At 44.8% G+C, this 21538-nt stretch overlaps 1 protein-coding gene across 2 annotated transcripts; it reads left to right on the top strand.

The window, feature by feature from the left end:
- Positions 1-161: 161 nt before the first annotated feature.
- LOC117236957 lies at positions 162-21538 on the top strand. 2 transcript variants are annotated; one of them, XM_033500429.1, is made up of 7 exons: positions 162-623; positions 1436-1602; positions 3267-4674; positions 18397-18633; positions 18719-19623; positions 19695-19977; positions 20066-21538. In XM_033500429.1, exons 3-7 carry the CDS (start codon positions 3357-3359, stop codon positions 20251-20253), a joined length of 2931 nt encoding a protein of 976 aa, XP_033356320.1. In that variant the 5' UTR covers positions 162-623; positions 1436-1602; positions 3267-3356; the 3' UTR covers positions 20254-21538. The 2 variants fall into 2 exon arrangements, with proteins under 2 accessions (XP_033356320.1, XP_033356321.1); XM_033500430.1 differs by lacking the exons at positions 162-623; positions 1436-1602 and adding an exon at positions 3094-3197.

Genomic DNA, 21538 nt, shown 5'->3' with positions numbered 1-21538 from the left:
ACCCACGGATCGTATACCGGGTGTCGCGTGGGTGTACGCTCGTGCTGTACGCGTGCACGTAGTGGGGATCCTCCGGTACTTCACTGGCTCGCATGGAAAGGAAAGGAAAAGAGTGGTGTACCTACAGCTGTGCCGTAAACGCGATTATGTTTCGTCGCTGGCAAACCCATTCAGTGCTCCTTACGGCACGAAACAACTTGGTACTGCCGTTGCAAACGTTTCCACGCCACGCCATTCGACTGCAGTGACTCCGGAATCGTATCCGGCTGCGGAGAAGAGGAAATCGCGCGCGGATGCGCTCCAACAGCCCAGCTTTAACCACGATCACGTGCACGAGCAAGTCTCGTTCTAGAAAGTGTTTGTTTTCGGCGCGGAGAATTAGAACCGCGTGTGGACGCTGCTTCCGTACCACGGACGGTTCCGTGCCAGTTGTTACGACGCGATAATGTGAAAATTATTCCTGATACGCGCTACGCTTCGCGTTAGGCTCCCGTGGATACTCGAGTCTGCTACTCGAAGAAACAAAAAAGAAATAAAGATAAAGAAAAAAAAGGAGGAAAAAAGCGACCGATCGAGGGTGCACGTACGATGCAGCTGTTTCTCCGTGGGATAGAAACATTTGGGTGAGTTTGATTTGAAGATCGACGCGGTTGCTTCCGTTTTAAAATCGCGCGAGAGTCGTGAAAAACGAGAGTCCGTGTAAAATGATATAGATAATCGATGTTGAATCGCTTTGCACTTGCAAAATACTAAGACGCATTTTTCCAACCCGATAGCCACGCGAAACACGGTTTACGGCTTCGTAATTCGCGTTGTAAACTCGTCTCTTAGAGTAATACAAAGGTGGTCAATATTTATACCCTGGCAAGGAAGCCTTGAAACTTTATCAACGGCAAACGCGTAAAAATAGAATATTTCCTGGCATGCTGGTCGGTTCTCATCCTCTTACATGAGATCGGTCTAGTTTACCGTGGATGGCTGTCACTAGTCGAAGGAAGCGGATCCGCTAAGTTCTCAACATAAATATGTATACCGAGCTCTGATCTCTGTTCCATGATAAACCAAGGAAAGCACGAAGGGTTATTGAAAACAAGCATGCAATTACGTTCTATCCGAGCTGCGGAGCCGGTTTACTCGATATACGGCCAATTAATCTTTAATTGACAATGAAAAACGTTAGAAATCGTAGGAAAACGTTACGTAACACTGGCGAACCGTACGACGGGAAATAAATATCGCGCCGTTTCCGCCTTTGCACTTTCCAAGATGCTTGGTGAATAGCTTCGCGAAGCTAAAAATCTCAGGGAAAGGTCGACGAAACGCGACGACAAAGGGAAACGAGAAGGGAGGAGAGAAAGGGAGCGGATGTGTGTGCCGGGGAGAAATAAAGCGTGACGTTCTTTTAATGGAAAATGCATGAACCTTTTTATTACAGGGTTAACGAGAGGCCGGCTACGAGAGCGTAGAACAATTTCTATCGTTAGAATTGTAGGACGAAGCAGGACGACGAAAACATTCCGTGTAACCGAGCCGAGATATCGAAGACATCCGTACGCGTAACGAGCATCCTTGCGTCGTAAAACGCTGTCCACGGAGGAAATGGTACGTAAATTACGTTGATTCTCTTTTGTTTTGTGTTCGAACGGGTTTACTTCATACACGACCGTCGTACAATCGTAGCGGAAGCGGAGATAAAGCTTGTTCTGTCGATCTGTCAGCTTATCGATAAACATTTTCCGGCGACTTTGGATTAGACCTCGATTCGGAAAACTCGCGGCTAAGGAAAAACAGTACGAGAATATTTTTCAGTCGTATCTCGCCTACCATGACTAATTGACGGATAGACAGGCAAAAGCGGTCGTAATAAGTTACCGTGAACAAAATTGCAGATTCAACAAGTAGCGCGTTTGCATACCGATCGAAATATGTAGAGAAGGCCGGTGTCGCGTGACGCGTTTCGTGAAACTGTTCGTTCTAGACGGAAGAAATTTTTCGCGTGGAAGCGGGAGGATGGATCTCTGAAAACGACGATCTCTCTCACATGGAATAGAAACCACAGAAGCTGATCAACGTCGGCAGAGTCTCGTTATTTCATCGAGCCACGAGCCAACATCCATGAAGTAACGCGTGTGCATCGCAGTAGAGGCGCAGCTTCTTTCCTTCGATCGTAAACCGCAAAAAACCTGTACGCGGTAACGCATGGTGTTTCGAATGTACACGAAGAAACTAAAGAAACGATATCATTTACAATCGAGTTGACGTCAACGTCGAGTAACGAGACTCACCAGCCTAATGATGGACTTCGTTTCAATCGTAAAAAACATGCAAATGCGATGCGTGAGGTCGCGAAAGGTTTAGGAATTCGTCGCATCGCAAAGACCTAGAGATACGTTTAAAAATCAATGAATAATCGATGCTCGACCCTTCCATCAAGACAAAATCCAAAGCGTTAAATAACGGGTCGCGAGCGAACGGAGATATTCGCGGCATAACAATTGCTAACCGACCGAAGCATTCCAGACAAAGCGATATACACGATCGATCCTAATGGAACGAACGAACGTAACAGTCGTTCCGTGTGATCGATCTCGGCGTCCATTTACGGCCGCACGATCGTCCACTGTCACCCCCGACAACCCATCTCGCGTAATTAGAATGCAGCGAGTTAAGAACGATTAAAATACAGGTAGATAGACGCGTTGAAACGGCCGCGGACTGTCGTATTAGCGCGCTACACCTACATGTCGATGTCGTACGTGTCGCAAGATGGCCGGGTCACTGCCTACATGGTGACACCCACCGACTTCTCAGACACGGAGCCTTCGTGGCGCACAACCGACTCTCCTGATTATAATTTACGTCGATTAACAGTTACGCGAAGCTAATCGTCTGGAAAAGATTACGGGATTCGCTGTCGTCGGAAACGATCGATCGGTTTCTATTCGAATTATTCGATCGATCGTGTACGATTCGGTTAATGGAAAGACGGAGGAAATTGCGGAATTCTACGACAATAAATTGCCGCTACCGTTCGATACGGCCGATTTTTTTTTTCTGTAACTTATCTGTCCACTCGTGTGAATCCGAAGAACGGAAATGATCTCGAAGATTCACGTAGCTCGATGGTTCCCCTCTCTGTTGGAACGGAAGACGGTGATCTACGATCTTCGTGCCTGTCGCTTCAAATATGCGTTTAAGTAGATAATAAAACACACGTTTCCTCGGACAGCGAGCGTTCATTAATACACCGAATCTTTGTTTTTCAGGATGGAGGCACATACGCGAGGATGACTTAACGATGATCGTAAAAAGTGGACGCTGGTAACTGATTTGCAGAAGCGGAACCAGCGAGAACGATGGTATACAGAGGCAGTTTGCAGACCGACGATCCCAGGGATGCACCGAAGCTGGTCAGGATGTCACCGCTAAGAACCAGCAGGCCAAATAATCCTGTGTCCAATTTACGAGCAGCTTCCTCCGTTAATAGTCCGATATATCACGGTCCGTTTGTGCCAGCAATCGACGTTCATCGAGCTAAATTGATCGATGAAAGACGTTTGGCTCGTGAAAGGGACATCGCAGAGTCCATGCAGAAGGTCATTATGAGGACGACCGGTGTTAAGGTCGGCGCGCCAAGGCTACGAAACATCAGTCAGATACGAGACACGGTGTTCGTCGATCCGGCACTGATACCGATGGAAAAAATCGGTCGAACGGAGAAAGATCGACCGAGAACTATCGCCATCGACGGTTCCAGCAGATCGGCCAGAACGCAGAGCTCAATGTTGGCCGATTTGAAAGATTTAGAGAGACTGAGAAACACGCCACCGGCTCAAAGGTGTCCCAGAGTGGCGACGAAGAACGAAACGAAATCTTCCCCGTCCAACAAGAAGACGGAGCTTTCAAGCTCGGCAAAAATTCGATCGGATATCTTCAAGATACAACAGATGTTTCAAACTCCTGATGGCTCCCCGAGGACCGGGGTGAAATGCTCCAACGAGAAGAAGTTCGAAAAAAGACACGAGATGGAAAAACTCGAGAGGAAGGCCGGGGCGGAAATTAATAAAACGAGATTACTCGCACAGAAACTGTTGGAGGCGTCTCGAAGTAACCGGGAATCACTGAAGGATCGGTACAATAACCCGAGGAATGCGTCGAACCTGAGAGCAGGCAAGGAAGTTAACGGCAGGGTGTCGAGTAAAGTATCGCAGAAGAATAACGTGGATTCCAAGCAACCAGAGAAAGGAAAAAACCTCACAGTATCCGAGGAAGTACATCCACGACCTCCGGTTCGACGAAGAAAAGAGTCAAAAAATAGGCGTAGCAGCGACACGCACGTGAATGCCACTGCTGCCGACAATACCGTGACGAACGATATCGTTCCAGAGGATTCGAAGAATATCACGACCACGGAGAAAGAAACCGAAGCATCGTCGAACGACGACGATCGTTCGAACGTCGCTAGTGCCACGGGAGATTCCAAGATCAAAGCAAAGGAGCTCGATAGACCGGACATCCTGGACGGTCTATTGAAAGAGTCTGATCAGCAACTGGCAGATCTGAAATTGGACTTGCACGAGAGAAGAAGATCACGAAGTCATTGGCGAGGGTTCGTGCAATCGATGAGGCTACACGACGTTGAACTCCATTCGGACAGCGAGGATCAGCGAAAGGGTGAGCGAGTCGATGTTTGCTCTCACTGTAGATTAGCTGTAACTTCGGGTATCCGAGTGGCAAAAGTTTATTGTTGTTAATGGATAAATGAGATATTTGACTCCTTCGGAATATTAATACAACGCGTCAAAGATACTTTACGATAAAGAGACTCGGCTTTGGAAAATCGACGATAATCGATGCTCAAATCCATAACAACCTTAAATTTTATCGTTTCACTCGTCTCGTCGAAATTTCCTTTGACAGTCCTTAAAAGAGCATTCGAGTTCGTGTATAATATCAATGAACGCACACGAACCCGATGTCAACGTTAAGTGAGATTCATTGAAATATCTGCTGGTCATTTTGATGATCCCCTTTGGTCACGTTCTTGCGTTGCTTAAAGGGTACGTTTCATAAACCGGTAGATTGCATTAGCAACGTTTGCCGAAGTTTAAAATTACAACCAGCGTAGCCATTAATCCCTTAGCTCGGGGCACCCCTATTTTTAGACGTTCGTGGGGACCCTTTCTCGCTCTTGTTGCTAGTGCAGGTCAGGGTAGCGTATCCCTAATAACATATGTCCCAACATATGGATTTAGCTAGGATGAACAGACACGCCAGATTCTTCGCTTTTGTAGCACAACTCGAGAACGACGACCGTTCGAGCTTTCTAGCGCTGTTCCACTTTATCGGCTGATCGTTTCTCCGTGTAATTCATCGCGAAACAAGAGGAGCGCACTCTCGAAAATTTCAAATTCGCCTATTCCAAAGACTGATCGTGGCGTGCAACGTTTTTGATATGCCGTGCGATCGTTTTACCAATGATTAGAGGTTGTTTCCTCGATTCTCACGGCACAAATCCACCGTGCGTCTAATTTCTCTCTGGCATCGATTCTGGTACAAGCCATTTACTTCGATTCCGTGATGAAAGTCTCGAGCGGCAACCGACCGTTTGCTTTTTTCCTTTCGATGCACGATGATCCTTATCTGTCGGTTATCTTCTTTACACGTGGATTTACTTTGTCTGTGCTTGCACGTACGGGAAAAGAGGCTGGTTCTGACGTTTTTCCACGAAAATACTTTATCGTGTTACAATTTCGGGCTCGCTCGTAAAACTCGACGAGAAACGGATTAGGTTTAGCGATGCTCGCCTTTCGGGAGAAAAAAGAAACCTTACGAGGAAGTCTAAAATCTAAACCACTCTGGTTTCTTTTACCGTTTCGTAAGATATACTCGATAAATTACAGAATTATCGTGACGTTAAAAATGAACGAGTAAGTAACACATCATTTTTGCGTGTCGTGTTAAATACTTTTTCGCAATGCTTCAATTCCATACGTCATTCAGGTCGAACGTGATTGCACATTTACCAAATTAACGAATTTCTGGTGCGCATTCACGCGAATGAAATTTCAGAAATGAACGTGCGCAGTATGCTTACACGTATACGTTAAAGGAGCCTGTGAATCTATTAAAAGTCCAATGACACGCGATCGATTTGATTGCCTCGCCGAGCAACGCTTTTACCCGCAAACCTTGTTCTACACATCGGTATTTACCTCGTCTTGTCTGGCTTTATAAAAATGATTACGCAAAAAGTTGTGCCGACTCGACGGGTCTTGCGTACATGTAATCTTGCGTCATAATCGCGAGGGACGCGGGAAGCGATAAACGTTTACGAAACGTTCGTCCTATGAATCGTCGAACGAACTCTTGCGATTTCCCCTTTTTAAGGGTTCTTTCGATTTCGTTCCAACAACTTGCGGAATTTCTGACGAGTCCATAGAGACAGTGACTGAACTCAAGGTAAACGAAACGCAAGGCAAATGGAACGTAATGCAAAAAGCACGTCTGCTGACCATCAATCGCCGTGAGCAGATTACAAATCATCCTTGCGGCGATCGCCGACCGGAAGAACGGTAGATATCTGGAGAGAACAATAGGCCGCGTATTCGATAAAGATTCTATAGACGAACCGATCGATCGGTGTGCATCGATGATGTGGCTAGCTGATGCGCTCGAAATGCTCAGGCATTCTAACTGCACAAGACAAATCCACGCATGGGTGTATATAGAGGCGGTAACGGCCCTTGCCCTTGAGTCTACGCCCTAATATTGATCTAGCGTCCTTCCTGCCCCTCCATGGTGGCCCATGGTGTGCGTACAATGAAACGCAGGGTTCTTCCCCTCGCCCCTCCATCAACCAGCACAGCAGACCCATCAATGCCGCCGTAAGTCCGGCGTATGGGCCGATGTTGCGCTCCTCCAGTGCAAATCTAGCTGTCAAACCGCTAGCATTTTTTAACACCGATCAAATCGATACAATTCGCGTTGTTCGTGCGTATCGGTATCTTCTCATCTTCCATCTGCCTCGTTTTATCTCGTTTTTTCCCCTTCCTTCGTTCTTCGTCTTTCTAAGTATTACTTCCGTTCTTGTCCAAGTATCCTTTGCGGTTTCGAAACGAGCGACCATCGATGTATGCTCGTCTAAACATTCTTTTATTTTGCCTCTCGTTTAACCGTGTCGTTTCTTAACCGTGTTGTGAGTTCTACGTGTTGGGGATCGAGTACCAACCGCACGCGTTCCTCCAACGAGGCCGGTTACACATTATCGAACTTGGTCGATACGCGCACGCCGTTCCTCGTCGTATTCCTCTTCGTCCCATTCCGGCCTGTCGTCGACGTGCCGACCAGCGTCCTCCGGGCGTGCCAAGTTGTTCAGTGCAGACGCGATCACGCGGTCGGATGCACACGCGAGTCTGTTGCCTCCGGAGATGGTGCTCTGTGACGTCTGCGACAACAAAGGTGAGAGATCTCTTCTTCGATAAGCATGGTAACGCGGCCGTGTCTTCGGTAGAGCGATTTTAGCGAGCGAACGCTTAACCTTTCGGTGAAATTTGACGAGCTTGCGTAAGGTATCGTGCACCGGTACGATAATCTCGCGCATCGTGCAACAACGCCAACATTTTTATAACAGACACGGTTAAACCGCGACCGCGTAACCGTGTCTTCGTTTTGAATCGACCTAGATGATGTTTGTACATTTCACGTGCGTTTTTCTCTATCGGTATTCGTGTCGCGATGTTCGTTGTCATCCAATTGAAGTGACACTCGGAGTAAATTGGCACGAAGCAACGTGGTTCGAAACAGATCGATAAGAATTCCCGTGTTCTTGCCGGTACGCTTCGTGTTTTCTCAGCAACCGATATTTGTTGTTCGATCGTTGTTCAATGAAGGAAGGGCATCCCGCTCCGAAAGGTGAGAGAAATCTGTGTCGAACTCCGTGGTAAATGCCTGACATTTTCACCCCGGCGCGTTCAACCGCGTTTACCCGTTCCGCGAGGCGCCTCGACTACGCCGGTTCGCTCTTTTGTCCGCCGAATTTTTCTCTCTTTACTCAGTTGCTACGAATGCTAAAACTGTACGCTGATTGGAATAACCCAAGCTTAAAATGTCAAAACTTTTACAAGACGCGGCGTGTTCTAGGAGTTGGCTATTTACGAACGTTCCATTTGGCGAATTGACGTTTTTGCATTTTGCATTTACTTTACATTCTGATCGTTTAATAATGGATGCCACAGTGCATCATTGTACACCATACTCCTCGCTGATTTTAATCTCAGCCGTTTTTCATTCTTACGTTAGTATACTTTCTACTAATTTTCCGGTATGATGATAAGATCAAATCTGTTCGGTCGTAAGTCTGAAATAATCGTTGTATTAATAAAATTATGTTACTCGTTTCTGCTTCTACTTATTTCTATAATTAGGCTGAAACGCTTTATTAATAAAGCGTTGATAGAATTCCATATATTTCATTCATATACAACTTCGTCAAACATCGAACGAAATGTAATATTCGTTTTGTACGTTTCGCGTTGTTAACAATTTCGAATAGTTTGCAACTACTTGAAATAGACTGGAAATATATTTCATCGATGGTTCTGTTGCGCGAACATGCCAGCGACTCGCTATTGTATATACGTAAGTACACCATTGGGCGTGCCATAAATTCCGTTCCGAGAAGAGTCCGATTAAAACGGCAGACTAAGCGGCTCTGAAGATTACGAGGACCCGACTCGGTGTAAACAAGCCTCGTTATGCACTTAATTACAAGCACTCAAACTATACGAGAGCGAGCGAGCGAGCGCGTTTGCTGACGCACGAGTGTGCGAGGTTCGTTCGGCGACTGTGCTCCATTATTCGGGGAAGTTTTCTCACGCTCGGCCTTCTCTGTCCGAGCATGACTTGCTGCAGCTCGGGAAACACGGGAAATTGCTTTTCGAACATTTTCGAAGAATCCTACCCGTTTTCGGTTTCTACGAAGGCAATCTGTTTCGAATTTAGACGTCTCGCTTGAATCAAGAATCTGCGGCGATTTCAGAGAAATCGCTGACTTTTGTTCGCTCATTCGGAAGATAGTAAACCCTCGTTTACCGCTATTTATACTCGAGTGCGATAATGTCAAGCTAATCGATCGAACGTACGCTTTGTGCGAACGTTCTCCATTTAACAGAGCATGAACCTTAACGTTAAAAATCGCTCCTTTTTTTTAGTCTGAACGTTCATCTTTTGACTTTTTGGAAAATCGAAACGATTTCGGTATAAAAATTCGGACGATTTATGTAGCTGAAATATCAGACGAAAGATCGTACTCGCAGAAAATTACTTGCATGCTTGATTACCGTACATGATTCACGGAGAAAATGGGACGACGCCGGAAGATAGAAAAAGTAGCCATTGTTCGTTGGGAAATTAAATGCGCGTTGGTCGTTGTGAAGGCGACTGACATCGAATCGAAGCAGAATGGCGTTTCACCAACAGGCGCCTGCTTATCTCGTTTTATTCCATAGGAAAGAGACGTTATCATGGAAAAAATGTATGGGTCGTGTTATGCTACGATGTCTACGTCACGGTATATGCCAGCAGCGTGAAAAATTGTCATTCTAACTCCGTTTAAATCGCGTATGAAACGAGTATGAATTACGTAATTCTTATTATTTTATTTTGAAAGAGGGGAACTCGCTTTACTGTGTGACGAACGCACGAGATAAACATAATAAGCTACAGAGTGATGGCACGTGACGTGATGTTAATTTATCTACTTGTACTTCGACTGCATTTATTTTTCCCTTCTATGCAGGACTTTGGAATCAGATCTAAAACAGAAACAGACAAATACTTGAACTTGTCGCGAACTATCTGGTATCGTATAAATCAAGATTTTACGATTTTGTCATTGATACATAGTCCTCGAAAACAACTATTTACGAGTACTTACTGCACTATTGAAACAGGTTCTATTGCATTATCTAAAACTCAATCTGAAAGAAATATATCAAACACATACGCACAACATACGAACAGTGTTCCAATTTAATCTTTTAACCGTGTTAAGACGAAATGTTTCAAGTAATATGTCAAATAAACGATTCTATTGGATATGACGACATAGTTCGTCATGAAATAACGTCGTGCGGATAATAAATGTAGCTATTTTAACATAGGCGAGAAAATATTTCGTGGTTAAGGAGTTTGATATATTAAATACAAATTGTTTACGATAATATGTTGAACATAGCTGAGACCGTAAATGATTGAGATTATAAGTTTCGATATATCTATTATAATTCCACAAAAAGTATTAGAAAGATTTCATCGCGGATATTCGAGCGAATGCTACATGAAACGTTGTACGTGAGAATCCGAGAGAGCTCGCTTCGTTCTTCGATCTCGTCGCTCCGCCCTCGTGAGCCCTCATCGTTATCGCGTTCAGAGTTTCATCGATCGATTTCCGTGTTTTAAAGAAACATGAACGGGTTCTTTGTTCGAGCAAACACAGTTCACGTCCCACGTGACGTTGTGATTCGACTGACGTCACATGTCGAGTTACACCATAGGCCAACAAATTGCCATGGTAATAGAGTAATTCAATTCTCAGCGACCGTCAACCCTGAAATTATTACTTATAGCGTATTCCTGCAGCGACGCGGAGCTTAATTGACGAAATTCCAAGAAGGCAGCCAATAAGATGATTCCCATAGGGAAGAGACACAGCGTGTCAGAGACAAGAGTCTCGCGTGACAGTTCGTCTGTTGCAACAATTGACAACAGCGAAGAGGGCGATTTCGCTAAAAATATAGAATCTTTTAGAGTCACGCAACGAGTAATAACACATCTCCCGGTGTGCAAAATGGAAAGCGGACAATTGCTTAATCGCGTGCTCCGTTTGGAAGAATATCCGCGTAAACGAGGGATCGAGGATCTTTTGTTCATTAGGAACAAAAGAGTAAATTCGACCATCGTCGACCGGTTCTCCAAGAAACGTCGGGGTATTGTGTCCGACAGAAAACTTGATGATTGGCTTCTTTCTCGCGAAGTGAAAGGAAGTTGAAAATTTGGTTGCTCGAATTTCTACACGAACTCGAACGAATACACTTTCATATAAAACAGAAAAAAAAAGGGATAGAAATCGATTTAGCAACGCTCGAGCTAACCAATTAAACAATCTGATTTCAAAATTCTCTTCGTTAAAAGTTTCAATTTTTTAACAAGAAGAAGGTACATTCTACGGCATAATACTTCCTCGATAGTCTCGACCTTGCATAATCAATTGTCGTTCGAGTCTCAAGGAACTTTCGCATATTCACGGGAACACCGTTATTCGTTTTTTAACTGGAACGGTAATCGTTTAGTATCCAGCGACGCGTTCTTATCGATCGTTCGTTGACCGGATGCGAGCTACGAACCGTCGAGTTCCGTCTGATTGAAATTCGGTGTATAAAAGATAGTACTTCCTGTCGAATGATCCTGTTCTTCAGTTAGCGAACGTTGACACCAGCGTTTTACAGCGCTCATGATCGTAGCGGCCACTTAAAAAGCATTGTGCTCGCGCGCAGCATGCGCCACACTTCTTGAGTCTCGTGCAACGCGTTTTCTTCCGTTTCGTTCCCTTCCTCTTCCTGTCTTCGACCGGTCTCTCTTTCACCTCTCTCTTCTTTGTCTCGTTCGTTTAGTTCATTTCGCGCGACACTCTCGATTCGAGAGCCGCTCATAAATATTTAAGTAATATTTTACCGCGTCGACTGTAACGGTGTCGCGAGAAAGCTCGGGACTAGAACGGTCGAGAGATAATTCGTCCGGAAACAGGGAACGAGGTATTCGCCAGGCATTTGCGTCACGCATCGTGCACCCGCACATAATTTGTGCATTCTTCGAAAGAACTTTTACGCGTTCTTCGATCAAAAATGGCCACTTTCGATTTTCACCCAGTCCAAAAAAACGCCGACTCGAATACACATTTCGATGCAGACAAGCGGTCGTGCGAAAAGAACGCGTCAGAGATTGCGCAGCTTTTCATCGTTTCCATCTTTTTCATCGTTCGTAATTAGTGCAATTAACTTTTTATAATTGCAAGATCAAATAACAAGTAAATAGAAAGCTGAAATTCGGAGCGTTGTGTGAACGTTCGCTACGTGACGTTCTATAGAAACATATCGAAACGAGCATGAGATTTTTGACAGGATCGGCTTTCAAACGAGAGAATAATTTTTATTTAAAATACTTCCTCGTGGCTATAACTCGATCTCGTTGAGGAATCAGCGATAAAGAGCGGTTTTCCACGAAAGTTTACCTTCTGTGGTGGCTGTTTTGATGCGTTACGACACGCACACGCGAGCCTGGAATAATGGATATTTTATTACCCTGCTTTTAAGCTTCGTGACTATCGTTACTTTCTCGTTAGTGTTCGGTGCAATCTCCCGTTGCAAACGATACTTTTTTTTTTTTTACTAATGTCGAAACGTGGAATAAACTTCGCGCCGTTCCTTGGCTTAAGGTCAAAGAATAATAGTTTCACGATGATCAAACCTTGTACTAAATCAGCGTTAAACTCAACTTCGCACTCTACCGTTCGATTCGTGTTTTTCGTTGCAAGTCAAAAATGACGCGGAAGAACGTATGGACCCTGCGATGGAACATTCTTACGATCATAAAGGACACAAATGAAATTATGAACGACTAATGTATCGATTTAAACGATAAAACGTTAACAGGTTCGATAATGGACAAACGCGGGGCTATGTAATCGCGGTAACGGCGGCAAGTTGAGAACTCCTTGCATAATTGGAGTCAACGATGCGTGCCGAGTGGCCTCAGCCATTGTCTGCATACAGTTAGTCGATTATTCCGCGGACAAGTTCCGAACTATTCACGCTGTCGACAAAACTGGTTGCACGAGTGACATGGAAACGGAGACAGCGTGTCGCACCTACGATATCTATGTAAATCGATTTCTATTTCTCTTGTTACGTTTATTTTAACATCCATTTCTCTCCAACTATTCCCTCCGAACCATTCTCCAACCGTATTAATAAAGCGAAGCTTCCAGAGATTTCGATCGTTTAATATTGTAGAGCACCTTTGTCTTGGAAATTAAGCCATTCACTTGCATAATAATAGCGTAATTGGCTTTCACGGGTTACACGGCTGTTCTATTTACAACGATAGTTTTGCTGCTACGAAGAAACTTTCTAACGGAGCTATTTCCTACTGCGTTCGATCTATCTTCTTTGCGCGAGATCGACGAGCGCAATTTACGCAGGAATCTGGAATTATCGAGGTCGAGCAATGGGGGTCGATATAAATCGATAACATTCTATCACTAGAAAATACACTGAGATTAAAACAGCCAAAAGTCGTATTATTTTTGCAACGTTCTCCAGTATCGCTTATGCTATGATGCGCATCAAACGTTGACACGTTTCATACGATAAAATGAACGCAGCAAACGTGCAGCGAACGTGCGGCATGCGATATCCATTATCAGTGACGAGTGGCATCGCTCCTATAACGCGTCATTGGCCTTGCGCGATGCAAAAATACCAGTAATACGCAAACTCTCGAGAACTGTCTCTCCTCCGCGAGACCCATGGTGAGACCGGAAGCGTTTGAATGACGCGCCCTTCTACGCGCGTGTAATGCATATTCGAATTATGTACACATCGCTACCGAAAAGCCGAGAATCGCGAAGAAACGACGAAATCAGGGCAGATAATCGAAAAAGAAATTCGCAGACACTCCGTCAGTCAAGTGATTAAAAAGGAATTGTATCGTAGTGTGCCTAAAACGAGAGGAAATTGCATACGAGGAGATGTGGTGTTTAAGATTTTTCAGAAAAATCGTCTAACCGATGACGAAACGTTCGATATTTTTTATCAATGTCCCTGGAGCGTAGTCGAGATTCCAAGCGCATTCTCTTTCTCTCTTCCCTCGGAAAACGGTTCTACCGTTTACGCATTCCTCACATGCACTAGACTACGCGTTTTCAACTGTGACTGAGTATACCTTACTCGTTCCTCTCATTCTTTCTTCGATCTCTGTTTTCTTTGTTCATCTTTACGATTTCCTCGCTCTCCTGCCTATCTCTCTTCTTCAGCCTTTATTCGTCTTCCTCCTGCGTCGACGTGTACGAGAAAAATATTTACGCTCTCGCCGATCGCCAGCTACTTTGGGAAATCTAATCGCTACAGCGATGATAACATTTACTACAAACGTTGAAACGGTCTCACGACCGAGTTTGATGTACGAGATTGACAAAACCTTGATCGATCGCCAGATATGGCGTTTACGTCTTATACATCGTACGTGTAGTAGAAGTATCTGTTAATTTATCTCCTGGATCTTTCCGATTTATAAGTTTGAGTTGTTTTGAGCACGGATTCGTATCTGTTCTAATTATATGAACTAATATCAATTGTGTCAAACACGGGATGCAAGATATCGATCATTTTCAATGACCGATATGGAAGCATATAAAAGATCGGGAATTTCAAAATACAGGGATTCGTACGAAAGTTCAATAGATCGGCGGCGCATAATGCTAGCGACATTTACATTTCGCCGATTCATTTCCAGACATAAGAATGCACAATTTTTTAAATTTGCGTTCTTTTATGTAATTATGCAAACGCGTAACGCTAAATATTCGGAACGAAAAACCTTTCTGTATTCCTATTCAAAACTGTGTCACGATAGCAACAGTCGTAGAAGGCGTCGAGGCACAATGAGCCATAGGAGAAATATTCACTCAACTTGAGCTCACACGCATGTCGTTTCTTGTAAATGTAGTTTGAAACAGGTAAGCAAGTATATACAGTGTACATTCAAGTGTATGTCTGGTATATTTTGTTATTACGTGTGCAGTTGAGCGGCAGTTGTTGAGAATATTTCCAGAGAGAATTATGCAAATAAGGAATTACTTAAACGAAGCATGCATATTTCGCGTTACAATGACTAACAGATTTACAATATACTCTCTTAACAAGTTAATATATTATACATATATACAATGAATCAAATAAACTTTAATCACTTTACTCTTTAACCTCGCTCTATGCCACTATGTCGTTTCTAAAACACACATCGCTCAATGCATCATTCCACAAGAATGACTCATTTTTCACACGTGTTTATTGCGTCTGTTACCCGTTTCGCGTTCAGATCAGAAGATCCGAATCTAATATAGGTCAATTCTGACCAATAGACGATATATACGTTCATCGTTGTTTTAACATAGTTCTTGTGAACTGTAAACAGTCGATCGTCTTTCCTCGACGATAGTTCTCTCACCTATGCACGGTAAGAATCAGAATTTGATCGACAACGTTTGAATTTGGCGGCTCGCTAGCATCTCGCTTTCACGCACGAGACACAGAAAATCGCGCGTACCGTTACAAAAACAATTTGCGAAGCTCGCGAACGATCGGGACTGGCGTCAGTACGAAGATTATTGAACTCTGTACGCGTCGGACAGTTACGTCTCTGGCTACGCGCGTGTCCACCTTCCTGGCTCAACTCTCACAAACAACGTACATTCACTTTATTATAGAAAATAATGCAACCCGCCCCGACCACGAGGCGCACGAGTAGAATTGTATGTAGGGTGTGCATGCAGCCGTGATGCACATCAATAGGTACACATACGCAGATTGTGCAGGGCCGCTGGCGTGTGTACGTTTGCTACGGAGAAACCGTTCACCAACACTCGACGAAGGGTTCCCACAATCAGTACACAATTGGACTACGAATGAGCGGTATATACGGTGAACGGAAAAGTGTTCGAAGGTTTTCTTTCTGAACGCTTTGATTAAACGGCGCATATCCACCCCGTGGAAACGACTGGTTAAAGTGGAACGAGAATGCGTGAAATATGAAATAAAATAAAATAGCTCTCCGAGCTTGTTGTCTCGGTTGTTGCGCGGTAAGTTTGTAACTTACCGGTTCACGTATACTGTGTGCCACTCCGAAATAAAGACGTTGGATCTGGTTCAAAACGAAATTTTTCATCGTTTATCGAAAAGAATATTTCAGACAAAAATATTCTGCATTTAAGTATCGTACGCACGGTGCATCGTTGCTTTGTGATCGTTCAAAATTCATAGAAAAATGGTGGGTGGGAATTGTAGTTGTCGGTTTGTCGCGTGAAATCGCACTGAAGGAAAATAGGAGTTCCTTCGTGAGTCATTGTCAAGTTATGCAAGGAATTCGTATCACGAAAAGTCCAAGGGATGAAGCACACGCTCGATACTTTATTCCGCGTCACCCTGTATGCACAGGTACCGAGCTGCACACGTGTATACAGTCTGTTACGCACACGCACGTAATGCCTTACGCACACGGCTAACCGTAAACCTCCAGTCTTTCAGTTCATGTCGAGACCGCGTACAGTGTGGACTTCTGTGGTTTTTGAAATTCTGGTTCAAGCGTCGCGTCGCGTCGCGTCGTTCGGGCATCGGTCGCGCTCGAATTTTTGCGTTTCCGGCTTCGTTCATCATCTATTTGTTATCACACCGTTCGATCTTCGACTCCGACATCTTGATAGCATGCTGGCGTTGATCCTTGGTTTCTGTTATTTCTACGCCGAGCTGCTTCGTTTAGAGTTGCAAATGCTCATACATCCGGAGGATTGCAAGCTGTCGAAGTTCTTGCTGTAAAAGCGAAGACACGAAGAGGAAGACGACAAGGCCTGTCGTGTCGAAACGTAGGACGGATTTATCTTGGTCGATGGATCGAGAAAGATTATCAGCGACATCAACCTATTGCGAAACGTGTTTGCTCCGCTCTGTCCTTGATGTTTTTCCGGCCAATCTGCTCAAAGCGGGTCCCACTTTTCGGTGCAATCGATACTAATTTCCACCAAGTTCGTCAATGTCGGTAAATTTTAATTAACGCTCCACGTACACACAAGCATTTCCCCGTTAAAATATTGATTTCGCGCACCGTCGATGGTGGGTGTCATTCCGCAACAACGTAACCGATAATGAACGCTGACTCTCGTTACTCGAGCTGCAGGACGTTAAAAATGAACGAGAAACTAGGATTTCGATAATGCGCGTTACTCACGCGCGGTTTACCTTGCTAAATCGGACGACGTGAATGAGCGAAACATGACACATCGAGGGAAGCTTTATCGATCGACACGCTGGATCTCTTCCAGTACCATCGTCAGATGTATACGCGCATAGTTCGCACGAATACCAGAAAAGGATAACGCGAAACATTAGAACGCTTGGAAAATTTGTTCGCTCGACGAATTTTCGCTTGCAACGCGAACGAAAGATTCGAGGATACTCTCTGTAATCTATGGAAGACACAACGACGCGAAGCGCAACGTCCGGTGTTCGGTGCGGAACGAAAAAGGCCTCGCAAAACCGGGCGCATCCGCAGATACGTCGACAAGTGAAAGTGCATTTTGTAAGATGACTGTAACTGCGGATAATGGCGTGTGCAGCCGCCACCGACGCCCCAGTATGTCAGCAACGATCGTCGTGGGCAACGGCGCGTTCGTCTCTTCTTTCTCGTCGTCGTCGTCGTCGTCGTCCTTATTGTCATCGTCGTCATTGTCCACGTTGCCCTCGTGACACGTTGCGGTTCAGCATGGATCGCCTGCAAGTGAAAAAACGACGCGCAGTTGCAAACGTAATTAGTCGATTTAACGTCTCGTCTAAGCTCAGTGACCTCGCGACCATGCTCTTCATCGATCTCGATTAATTATTTATGACGTTGACTTTCTTTCGTCGCTGAAGAAAACCACGAGTTGGTGGTTATGCGCGTGCTTCTCCCAAGGTCGTTGCAGCTACTACCGCCCAAGGAGGAAGAGGAAGTCAAAGGGGCATGACCCTTCATGGAATCGGTGAAAGGAACAGGACTCGAACGTCGATCGTCTTTTGTAGTCACATGGTTTCACCAACGACAACATGGAAACTATATTGAATTGTAATTGAAGAAGTTTCTAGTTTTCTGAACACATACGTACGCTGTCTTGTTTAGATTTCTAGAAGTGTCCGTTGTAGATCCGATAACGCGTTATCGATACGAAGGATCGTGATGCTTTTTTTTAATATTCATATCGTTCTAAACGTAACGTGACGATCGTTTTAAAAGTAACATTATCGTTATCGATATAATTTTATTTCTTTTTTTCTACGCCTTTTTTCTTCTCGATCAAGATTCAAATTTATCTTCGATAAATAACGATAGGTCGTTCCACTTCGCGCAGGCAACAGATAAGTGTTTCCTGTCGTTAACTCCGATGATTAAGAAGCCGTCTCTTTTCTCTATTTTTCGAAGCAATTTTTGATCGTCCTGTTTCGTTAACGAGCCTCGACGCAGCCAGTCGTCGGAAGATAACGCATCCTGTGGCTGCTAGTCATGCGAGATTTTCTTGTTGCTGTATTACAGACCTGAATTTGTGGAACAAGAGTATCAGTCAACGATGGAGGAAATTGAGAAGGAGATGTTCAGTTCAGGAGACTTCGGAACCTCAGGAGGCTCTGATACAAGGCGGAACGACCCAGGGGGTTATTCAACCAGTGAGGTCCAGCCCGACTAGCAGAGAGTCTTCGCCCGCTGCAAAAAGTCTTCAGGATGGCAGTTCACCGAAGAAATTGTTACAAACTAGCTCCTTAAGACTGCCAGGTAATTACCTATATCCTTCTATTTACTAATATTACTAATTCCAATTATGAATTCAAATAGAAACTAACATTCGAGCCTCGTTTAGGTACCACCAAGGGTATCGCTGATATTCAGCACGTATTACGAAGCAAATTCAGTAAGATAAACGCTGGCATCAGAAAGAGGAAGGCTCTGAGCGTGACGGAAGTGTTCTCGCAAAAGGATAACGCGTCGAATTTCTACGTGCCCAGTCCCTTGACCTCCTCGAGCAGTCAAAACTTTGACGGAGAATACGATTCTAGCGAACCGACTTCCCTTCCACCCTATCCTTTCCACGACAATCTCGAGACGCTGGCAGAGGGCAGCGTGCCAAATTCTCCGAATTGCAGCAGCCCATTGACCAACAACAACAAGACGTTCACGTATTCGCAGAGCAGCAGCGCTTATGATTCTCCGGTACTGAGTCACGATCATAGCCAAAAGGACGCGTACGAGAACGTATTGTACTCGAATTCGTCTCCCGGTTGTTGCCCGAGGTCTAGAGGAATATTACAACGGAGCAATTCCGAGAATCGTGACGCTGGCAGACAGCAGGATCACTCGTACGAAAATGTTCGTTTCCAACGAGGTCATAGGTCAGAACTGACACCATCCGTCACCCCCCATTCCGACAGGCATCTGGCAAGGAGCAACTCGGAGACGAGGGATCATCATTCGTACGAGAACGTCCACTTCCAAAAGAACTCGAAGCATAGAAATCAGTCTGACTCGTCGTTCGAGGAGATTCACATACCGAGGGTGACGCCCAGAAAGAGGGTGACCGACTTCAAAGTCGGTGGACAGGTGAACAATTACTCCAACGGGCCTGGTTCCCCGTGTATGAATAAAGAAGAAGGGCCGTCCAGTTTGGGAGCTGATAGAAGCCCTGGTAAGAAGACAACCAGACGAATGAACAGCAGAAGCGTCGCCAATATTCCTAGTTCCTCCGGTGCCGGTTTGAAGACCTGGCAAGTGAGTAAAGGACGAAAAAAGATTTTTTATTGGTCGTTTATCATTCGTTATTTCTTCGTTACTTTTCACAGGGTACGCAAGATACGGACGAAGGCCTGAATACCGACTCCGAACTCGAAGACATCGACGAAGCTGGCGAGGGTGAAGAGTCGAGATTCTGCACCCTACCAAGGCCAGGCAAGGGTGGCGCGTCATTCACGATACTGACAGCCAGATTTCTAAAAGGTCCTGGACACAAAGGACTTGGTTTTAGTATCGTCGGCGGTACGGATAGTCCTCGAGGGAATATGGGAATCTACGTGAAGACAGTCTTTCCTAATGGCCAGGCTGCTGATCTTGGAACCGTCAAAGAAGGTACGATACTATCGTAATTGTCATAATTCTTTGAACGTCTTAATACAATTATCGTCGATTCAAGATGAAACGAAACACTCTGTTCCAGGGGACGAAATTTTGTCGATAAATTCGAAACCTCTTCACGGTATGACGCACGCCGAAGCGATCGCCGAGTTCAAGTCCGTGAAAGCCGGGGACGTGGTACTACACGTTGGACGTCGCGTCAACAGAAAGAAACGAGACTCCTTGACATTACCACCTGCCGGCCCGGCACCGCGTCAACAAATCAAGTGAATCGTTGATCTCCTTCTATCGCATTCCGTGTGAAAATATTACGTTTCTGTTTCGTATCTAAGCGCTTCGGATGCGCGCGAACAAAGAATTCCGACTTTTCCAAGGACCATAGCCTATGTCTGCGAAGATATTTTCCTTTTATTAGATACTGTTAATGACGTGAGCGGGTCTGCGTTGACCCTGCGCAACAACGAACCAATCTCATTTTTCACCATTTTTTGGTAACCATTTCGGTTGTGCACGTGCGTTTCAGAATGTGTTCGGCATAGCATCGCTTCGTGAGCAGATATCACGAGGAAGATTGCATTTTGCATTTGTTATTTTAGCGTTTATTGTTCGAGGCGCCCTGTGTCGAGGGTGATGCGATTAAAAAGTTGCGAGACGGTTACTCATTTCGGCGCCAATTCGTCGCGTATTTGAGCTTCGCGCGGCGAAAGCAGTTCAAAGCGGTGAACCGGAGAAGTGTACGATATACCGACAAGGCGGTGCTGTTGAAAGAGGCTTAAGCTCGTGTCTGTATCCGCGGAAGTATTTTCGAAAATCCAATGGTAAATTTATCGAGAGAGGTTCCTACATTTTGCCAATAACAAAGATCCTATGATCCTTCGGATAGAAGAGGTAAGGCGAGACGGTCTCGAGGCGAAGATAGCCAACGAGCTATAGACAAATCAAAGATGGTATAATCTTATAATATCGTACTATTTACTCGTATTCGATGTATCAATATGTCTAATCTCGATAACGTTTAATTATTCTATTAATAATCACTGAAGTTACTACTAGCGTTATCAACTGTTTAAGGCTCAAGCCGCCTTCCTACTTTTTTCTCGTATTCAACTTTTTACAAGCATAGAGCGTATTTTTGTCAAAATTTATTCACGTTTTAATCCTCGCACGGAGTCTATTTTTTCAAAGTGATCTCGATGTTGAAATAACGAAACCGCGCGAACGCGGACAAGCGAAAAATCCGAGTCCTCCGGTTCGAGTAGCTAACAAATTACCATTTATTTTTGTAACGCGTGTGAGTCGTCATGGGTGAGAACGAAATCTGTCGCACGAAACATCGAACGTACGTTGATCTATCAACGAATCGAGAGAAAACAAAGCTAAAGGAAAACAAATGTAAAAGAGTGATGCTCTTGTCGTTCAGGGGCGCTGCAATCTCTGAAATGGCCTGATCGAAGGGACGCGCATAACAGGATGTCCAATTTTCCACGTTGCCGCGAGCAAGGTTCGAATTATTTTTTAACTACCTTTGCATAGAGTAACGATGATCGCCCAAAGA

The sequence above is a fragment of the Bombus vosnesenskii genome, unplaced genomic scaffold (genome assembly GCF_011952255.1).
Source record: "Bombus vosnesenskii isolate JDL3184/JDL3185 unplaced genomic scaffold, Bvos_JDL3184-5_v1.1 scf7180000013352, whole genome shotgun sequence".
Lineage (NCBI taxonomy): Eukaryota > Metazoa > Arthropoda > Insecta > Hymenoptera > Apidae > Bombus > Bombus vosnesenskii.
This window is presented reverse-complemented; position numbering and strand designations above follow the sequence as displayed.